Here is an 8,829-nt window from a genome sequence, read left to right as displayed (position 1 = left end):
GAAAATTTGGATGGAATCACGTCCTCATGTTCTGATATCAAAGATACGCGATGTGCAACTTGTATGAAGTTGTATGAAGCCTTTGCAATATTTCTGATTTATATTTTTTGTATATATTTTATAGTTTTCACATGATTTGATATAATTGTATTGATTATTTTGTAAAATTCACATACCTTATCTATTTGATTATTGTCTTATATTTAATACAGTATATCTTCTGTTTAAACCATAACCACATGCTGTCCACTCGAGTGGACATCTGAAGATCTCTTTGAAAAATTTGTAAAAAAATAAAATAAAAATTAATTCTTGTTTTTCATGCCCTAAGAGCAATAAAAACACATAGGAAAAAAATCCTGACTGAGGTTATCATAATTCATGCATGAAAGGGTTAAAGTCAGACAATTTATTTGCGTTCATGATTACATTTATAGAAATAGAAACATAAAATAGTCGTTTGTATCTAACATATTTTTGTCATCTATCATCATAGTATTATTCTTTTATCATAGTATTCTTTATAGTATAACCTACCAATAACTACCAAGCTGAACCACCATAATATGATTTCTATTAACTGCACAGAAACCCATTTTTACTATATAAGATGGTGATGATCAGTTTGAGTCTGGAGAACATGTAGCATTACATTGCGTTTCACATTATGACGCAAATAGCGACATCAGTTTTTCTTTTTTTCCTTCTCTCTGTTAGTAATTCCAGTAGATGTCAATGTTAGTGCGATGCATAAGAAACTGATCAGATCTCCTCCCAGCGGCCCAGAATCTGCTCATTTTCCTCAAAGCATGGAAAAATTCAGCCACTAGAGGGAGACAAAAGACATTTCAGAGTCAATCGACTGGGAAAGAGCATAACATAATTTTATAACTGTTGCTGCAGTATATGATATTGTTCTGTTTATTATAAGCGTGTGCTTCATATTTGTCGTCTTTCGCTTTAAATGCTCGAGCTCTTAAAGCAGGATGGATTCTGATTGGCTGTCAATGTTTTTTTCAATCATTCTCTGTACCATTATCGTTATAATAGTGGTGTGAACTCTGCTATTTTTTTATATTTAGAATGATTTGAAGAACTACATCTTAATTGTTATAGTTATCGTCCTTGGTGTGAACGGACCTTTGGAAGAAGGTTCTACAAAGAGTTCTGTCAGACGCTTCATATATAGAACATTTCAAGGTCCCCATCATGGGGTCATTTTATGGATTTAGTTTTAATTACTTAATTTAGTTTTAGTTCATTTTTAATTTCAATGAAATTTAATTAATTAAACAGCTCATAAACATACATTAAAACTTAAAAAAAATTAAATAACCCATTAAACAAAACTGAGTCAAGAACCCTAGAACCTTCCTTTCTAAGAGTGTAGAGATGTGAATTAGAATTACAGTCATAAAGTAATAAAACAATAGTCTTTTTTGACTCGTCATTTGGGGAAAATGGAAATTCACCAAGATGATAACTGAACAAAAATGTTTTTCTTTATAAACATGTCACGATTCTAGATCATCCTAGAAGTTTCACTGCATGTCGCATGACTAAAAGACACCAACCTCCATCATGTTCAGCTCTACTGTGCCATTCTTGTCCTTGTCCAGCATTTTAAATGTTTCTGCAAATGAGAATTTAGATATAAATGCACAATTTACATATCAGTCTTCATTCAAATGGCGCTCTTTATCAGACACTCACTGAACATGCATTCGAGACGCATAATGCAGCCCACGAAGTTGTCAAAGTCGATGGTGAGATCGGAGTCGCTGTAGCGCGCCACCAGGATCTGGTGTAGAGGGTTGCTCAGAGAGAAGCCTGTTAAAAAAAAAAAAAAAAAAAATTAAATGATAACAGAATTGCCATTTTTGGCTGAACTGTACCTTTAAGACACAAGATCTGACCTGCTTTCTCCACGGCTCCTCTCATCTCCATAGAGCTCATTGTGCCCGACTTGTCCATGTCAATTTTACAGTAAATGTCCTACAAAACACAAACACAGGCAGATCGCAATGTTACGACATTACGACGCAATGTTACGACATTTTTTTTTATTTAATTTTTTTATATATACAATACTGTGCAAAAGTCTTAGGCATGTTAATATACCCCCCCACCCCCCACCCACACACACACAAAAAATGGTTTTAAGTCAGTTATTTATATCTTTTGCTGTAGTGTGTCAGTTGGAAATATCAGTTTACATTTCCAAACATTCTTTTTGCCATTAATTGTTATAATCCAGTGAGATTTGTGTATGCACAAGGAGTCTGACAACAGCCGGTATGATCTGATCTCACCATCATCGAGTCCGTCTGTGATTACATGAAGAAACTGAAAGAGACAGACTAAATCCAGAAGAACTGCGGGAAAGTCTCCAAGACTCCTGAAGAAACCTTCCTGCAAAGCTATCTGAAAAACTATGCGCAAGTGTACCTGGACAAAAGCCGTTTTAAACGCAAAGGGTCGTTACACCATATATTGATTTGAATTACTTAATAAAAGTTAAATCATAAATAAATTCAATTTGTGATTTTATTTTTGAAAGCATTCTCACTTTACAGCATTTTAACACAAGTGCCAGTACTTTTCACAGTACTGTAGCTTTGCAGGAAGGTTTCTTCAAGAGTCTTGGAGACGTTCCCGCAGTTCTTCTGGATTTAGTTTGTCTCTTTCAGTTTCTTCATGTAATCAAAGACGGACTTGATGATGGTGAGATCAGATCATACCAGCTGTTGTCAGACTCCTTGTGCATACACAAATCTCACTGGATTATTACAATTAATGGCAAAAAGAATGTTTGGAAATGTAAACTGATATTTCCTACTGACACACTTCAGAAAAAGATATAAATAACTGACTTAAAACCATTTGTGTGTGTGGGTGTGTGTGTGTGGGGGGGGGGGGGCCTAGACTTTTGCACAGTACTGTATATAACTATCTGCCGCTTTCGAAGTTGGATTGTACAAAAAATGAAAATGATAGAAGCATGAGAACATACCAGGTACATCTCAATTTTAGTCCAGAGAATTTTAAATTCAGTCAAGCCCAGTTTTCCACTGCCGTCTTTCTGTGACATCAATAAAGGAAAGAATAGACTACAACAACTAGTAGAAATACATCAGCAAAACGTTCTTTGCGTCATTTCTAATTATTTTAGAAAAACTGGTCCGGTCCATCAAATCTTCTGCATTTATTCAAAAGGATACATCCAGTAAGTTGACCATGTTGCGGCAAGTGTCCAAACTAAATCCATCAGTTTTAATGTCTTTGCCTTAAAAAAAAAAAGATAAAAATTGGTCAGTAATGTATATATACATTCTAACACACTGCGTCTCTCTCTCTTTATTTATATATATATATATATATATATATATATATATATATATATATATATATATATATATACACAGTATATATATATATATATATAAAATGTATCTTTTTACATTTATTGATTGTTGTAAATTGTTTATTTTAAAACAATGTTTTTAATAAATCACAAATTATATTATTAATTATATTACTATATAAATAAATGATTTACTATATATTTTACAAAAGTAATCTGGCCTGTAAAAAGTTTCAAAAAGCTTACGTCTAGATATCACTTTGTTCAGGATATTTTGCAGCTCAAATGGTGAGATTTCAGCGTCCTTGTGGAAGGAAAAATGATTGGATATGGTTTAGAGAAATTAATATGAACCAAAATAGCATAAATTAAATAATTATCCTGTAATACTCACGGTCCCAGCAAGCTGTCCAAACAGACTCTTGAACCGGCTGTCAATATCCCCCTCTTTCACATCAATCTGCACGATAAAAATGTAAAGAATGCATGTTTGTGTCATAATACAATATTATATTCATATTGAACATGGTGCAAAAAAATGTACCTCTGGAACCTTGCACTCGACAGGGTCATCAAGCTCTCTAAAAAACAAACACATTTCAATGAGGAGACAGAAACTTTCGTTAGGACTAATCTAAATATTGTGAGCCAGAATAATCCAGGAACTCACTGGAACTCTGCCTGTTTTTCGGAGAAGACGCGCACGCAGAAGTCTCCATCTTTGTTGGGCTCAAAGGTGGACGGGACGATGAGATACTCGCCGGGGGGCAGACAGAAACGAGAGCACACCTCCCGCAAGTTGATGAAGGTCTCAGAACGGGCCGCCGAGGCATGTCGCACGAAGAAGTTACGATCCAGGTGGGCGTTCCTCTGCCCGACAAACTACAACAGAATGTTTCAATAAGAAATTTGATAATTGGTGTTCATTTTTGGGTGAACTGTCTCTTTAAGAGGAACTGAAGAAAGACACTAGTGGAATTTGTGCTGTATTTCTGGTCATTTTGTGCTTCAGTATGTGCAGTCCATACCTCTTGAGGAACCTGTGGACAACAATAAGAGAGATTTATGTTCGTGAAATAATCAGTTCTTATCACTGTTCTTGGCCAGAATAAGCTGGAAAGTGAATTAGACTTCCAGTGTGTAGACAGTATGAAATGCCAAAGCTGACTAAATAAATAAATACATACATAAATAAATAAATATACGAAGAAATGTAAAAAAAGCAAAAATTCATAAATAAATATACAAAAAAAAAAGTACAAATAAATGAGTATTTATACTTTTATTTCCTTATTTATGTATTTTTTCACACATGTGCGCTGGTTTCTCTCCGCGTTCTGCGCTGGTGTGCGAGTCTCATCGACAATAAACGCAAGCCAAACGCAAGCTCTTATCAGCCCTATCCACCGCATTTACATTGTTATTAATAGTGGATACTTTCATGCGTTTCCATGTCCAAGTGTCTGCTATCAGACCCGTTGAAGTGCAGTTTCTGTTCATGTGTGCTATGTGTGTTAACCCTATATAGCCTACCCTACATACAATGATATTACATGACTTAAAATGTGATATTGTCCGCACACCTCTTGCGTTTCGTTTGGTCACACCACAAGGTGTCACTGTGGCCTCAAAGCTTCAGCACTGCCACTCTGAGCTCCATTGCTGATGTCTGAGGTAAAACACGCCCCCCTCATTAGCATACTGACAAAGAAATGTAGAAATAACTAAATGTAGAAATTAATAAATGTGGAAATAAATAAATGTAGAAATAAATAAATGTGAAAATAAATAAATGTAGACATAAAAACATATATACATAAATAAATGTGGAAATAAATAAAAGTGGAAATAAATGAATGTATAAATAAAAAAATTAAAACAATGTGTGAAAAAATACAATTATACATAAGGAAATAAAAGTATAAATACTCATTTATTTGTACTTTTTTTTACATTTCTTTGTATATTTATTTATGTATTTATTTATGTTTTTTTGCTTTTTTACATTTCTTCGTATATTTATTAATGTATTTATTTATTTATAATTAAGTCAGCTTTGGCATTCCATGGACAGTGTTAGGCTGCTCACCTCGTAGATGGCGAAGCCAATGGTGTGCATGTCCTCTCCCGCCTTTCTCATTTTGCGACGGTTCTTCTGGATCAGTCCCACAACGATGCTGCATCCCACTTCATTATCGGCCGGGTCGTCATCCTCCTCCTCCAGCTTGATCACGAACTGAGGGTTCATATAGAAAGAGTCTGCCAGGAACAAAACGAGGTCAAACACATGGCTTCTGTTGTAATAAATGGTACTTTAAAATATTAAACACAAAAATGCTTTTTGTTTAGTATTATTTTGTTTTACTTTTTACTGTTGTTTTTGTTTAGTATTCTTATTTATTTACTTTTTGCTGTTTTTGTTGAATATCCTTTTTGTTTATTTATTTTTTGCTGTTGTTTTTGTTTTGTATTCTTTTGTTTTTGTTATTGTTTTGTGTTGTTTTTATTTTTAGTATTTTTTTTTTGCTGCTGTTTTTGTTTGTAATTCTTGTTTTATTTTTGGTTGTTTTTGTTTAGTTTCTTATTTAGTTTTTTTATGCTGTTGTTTTAGTTGAAAATCCTTTTGTTTCTGTTTTTGCTGTTGTTTTTGTTTAATATTCTTTTATTTTATTTTAATTTCTTTTTGTTTATTTTTTTGCTGTTGTTTTTGTTTTGTATCTTTTTGTTTTTTTGCAGTTGTTTTTGTGTCATATACTTTTGTTTTCCTATTATTATTTTTTGTAATTTTTTTTAATTTTTTGAATTGTTTTATTTGAATATCTTTTTGTTTTATCTGTTTTTGTTTAGTATCTTCTTTTTTTTTTGCTGTTGTTGTTTTAGTTGAGTATACTTTTGTTTTGTTTTTTGCTTTTTTTGTTTAGTATCTTTTTGTTTTTTGCTGTTGTTTTGGTTTCTTGTTTGTTTTTCTTTTTAGTTGTTTTTGTTTAGTTTAAAAAAAATTGCTGTTGTTTTTGTTTGATATTTTGTTTCCTTTTTGTTTTTTTTTTTTGCTGTTGTTTTTTATATTCTTTTTTGTTGATTTTGTTTAGTATTATTTTGTTTTGCTTTTTTTGTTTTTAATATTCTTTTTTGTATTCTTGGTAAAAGATTCACTTCAATACATAATATAAAATGATATAATGTAATATATCAGGCAGTAGATTCAGTTAATTACTTGGGAAGTTCCTGCAGCCTCCAGCAGTAGATCCTCTCCTCCAGTTGCCATCAAACTTAGACAGCGCCCACTTATTGACGCTGTCATCTGACAGAGCATCAGGGGTCAGATTACAGATCTCCACCCGCGAGTAATGACGCAGGAAATCAGAGTATGACATCCTGGAATGCAGAGATATATCTTGTCAATGATCTAAGACATCAGAATAGGAAAAATGCTAAATAAAATGTTGAAAAATGAATAAATAAAACATTCGCAGATTACCAGAACTCTCCATCTTCTGCTTTGGAGCTCAGTTTCTCACGGTCACTGTCACTGACCTGACGCCATTCTGTCGACCTATAGACCAATCACATGATCTTCAGTGAATTTGCAGGTCATTATAGAGCTAAATTGTTAAATCCAGCATGAAAAAAAAGCTATTTTCTATGTATGTACTGTATACACACACTACTGATCAAAAGTTTGGGGTCTGTAAGATTTTTATATGTTCTTAAAAGAAGTCTCTTTTTCTCACCAAGACTGCATTTATTTAATAAACAATACAGTAAAAACAGTAATATTGTGAAATATGAATACAATTTAAAATGACTGTTTTCTATTATAATATTTTTTTAAGATGTAATTTATTCTTATGATCAAAGCTGAATTTTCAGCATCAAAATTAACAGCAAATTTTCTTTTTTGGGCGAACTACCCCTTTAATATTTTTGTGGAAACCATGATACGTTTTTTTCAGGATTCTTTGATGAATAGAAAGATCAAAAGAGCAGCATTTATATTAATATCACTGTCAGTTGTGATCAATTTAATGCATCCTTGCTTATTTCATTTTTTATTTTAATTTATATTATTTCTTTTTTTTGTATTATAAAACATACTGTATAATACAACATTATATATTGTATAATACATAATATATATATATATATATATATATATATATATATATATATATATATATATATATATATATATATATATATATATATATATATATATATATATATATATAAGATTATATATAGAGTGAAGAGTGAAGTGTAATAGGTTAAGGATGTTATAGTCTGTTGATTTAGTTGTGAAACGAGAAAGAGCTTTATTGAGTTGTTAGGTGTTCACTGCGTGACAAGGAGGATGGGCGGCACTGAACCTGTTCTTCCAACACCTGAGGGCACAAGGGCTCAAACAGAGTTCCCATAGCAACTCAGGTCTCTCCTATAGTAAACATGTCCGAAAGAAGCCACAGGTGGGTGTGGTTACTTTCCGCAACACCAACCTGCATAACCTCTTTTCCTCAAACGGATTCCAGAATTATAGCTTTATGTGCTCATCAATTTGCAGACATGTCACATTGTGTGTTTTGAAGCCGGTTTACACACCCATCACTCCAGGGTCCGGTCCACTCCACCTGCCCCCAGGGGTTCCTGATCCGGACCAGTTTGGTTAACTCGCCCCTGTACTCCACCTGTGCAGACACCGGGCAACATTTAAATGATCTATGCAAACCTATGACATAGAAATGCTTAATAATACTCCTCAACACCGACCTCTTCGGCTCCTGTAAGAGAGTAGGCGTGTCCTTTGACCAGTTTCTGACTAGTAATCGCCTCTGAATCTGCAGTGCTTGTAATCTACAGCAAACGGAAACAAAACAGAACCGGTTACGCATGACTTTTAATCACAGTTCACTGACAGTTAAAATAACAGATCCGGTTACAAACTGTTAATAATTACAAGGTTACACATAAATATGAAGTTTCTCACATCAATTGAGCAGCCCAGCAGTGAGCCCCAGCTCAAAGCCTTCTGGATGGTTTTGAAGAGATTTGGACTTGCTTTCGCCAATTCGTGGACCTCAGCGATGCCTCCGGTGAAATCCTCAAATCCCTCTGTGGTGGTGCCACCAGAGAGAGCTTCATAGCTGCCGTTCAGCCTGAGGACAAGGAAGTCGTTTTTGGCTTTTATTTATGAGGTCTACTCCAATTAGTCAAGCTATACTCTTTAAAATACCATTACCATTTCTGGTTTCCAAAATAACCATTCAGTGATAAGTTCTTAAAATAACCATTTTTCTTAGGCCCTGTTTGCACCTGGTATTAAGATGCATTTTGGTCGATCGGATCACTAGTAGACGAGAGAGACACATTCCCGTTTACACCTGGTGTTTTAATCTGTCTATTTGTCCACTTATGACCACTTCTGTCCTGATTTCTTCGAGGGGAGGGAATAACGGCGGGTAATTGTATGG

The 8,829-nt window shown here is 33.8% G+C and overlaps 1 protein-coding gene across 1 annotated transcript in view; it reads right to left on the bottom strand.

Moving 5' to 3' along the window:
- Positions 1–657: 657 nt before the first annotated feature.
- Positions 658–8,829, bottom strand: part of LOC308702205 (uncharacterized protein) — a 28,895-nt gene continuing 20,723 nt past the window's right edge. The window contains exons 23-39 of the mRNA XM_081384870.1: positions 8,346–8,514; positions 8,129–8,212; positions 7,961–8,046; positions 6,843–6,917; positions 6,579–6,739; positions 5,454–5,623; positions 4,333–4,404; positions 4,035–4,246; positions 3,909–3,945; positions 3,759–3,824; positions 3,611–3,668; positions 3,222–3,286; positions 3,014–3,082; positions 1,917–1,995; positions 1,714–1,830; positions 1,575–1,633; positions 658–826 (exon numbers count right to left, since the gene is read on the bottom strand). Of these exons, the coding sequence (XP_081240996.1) occupies positions 803–826; positions 1,575–1,633; positions 1,714–1,830; positions 1,917–1,995; positions 3,014–3,082; positions 3,222–3,286; positions 3,611–3,668; positions 3,759–3,824; positions 3,909–3,945; positions 4,035–4,246; positions 4,333–4,404; positions 5,454–5,623; positions 6,579–6,739; positions 6,843–6,917; positions 7,961–8,046; positions 8,129–8,212; positions 8,346–8,514 (1,603 nt within the window). The 3' untranslated portion in view covers positions 658–802. The remainder of the gene's footprint in view (positions 827–1,574; positions 1,634–1,713; positions 1,831–1,916; positions 1,996–3,013; positions 3,083–3,221; positions 3,287–3,610; positions 3,669–3,758; positions 3,825–3,908; positions 3,946–4,034; positions 4,247–4,332; positions 4,405–5,453; positions 5,624–6,578; positions 6,740–6,842; positions 6,918–7,960; positions 8,047–8,128; positions 8,213–8,345; positions 8,515–8,829) is intronic.

The sequence above is a fragment of the Scardinius erythrophthalmus genome, assembly GCF_964197995.2.
Source record: "Scardinius erythrophthalmus genome assembly, chromosome: 14".
Taxonomy (NCBI): Eukaryota; Metazoa; Chordata; class Actinopteri; order Cypriniformes; family Leuciscidae; genus Scardinius; species Scardinius erythrophthalmus.
The sequence above is the reverse complement of the archived record's forward strand: the minus strand, read 5'-3'. Positions and strand labels throughout refer to the sequence as shown.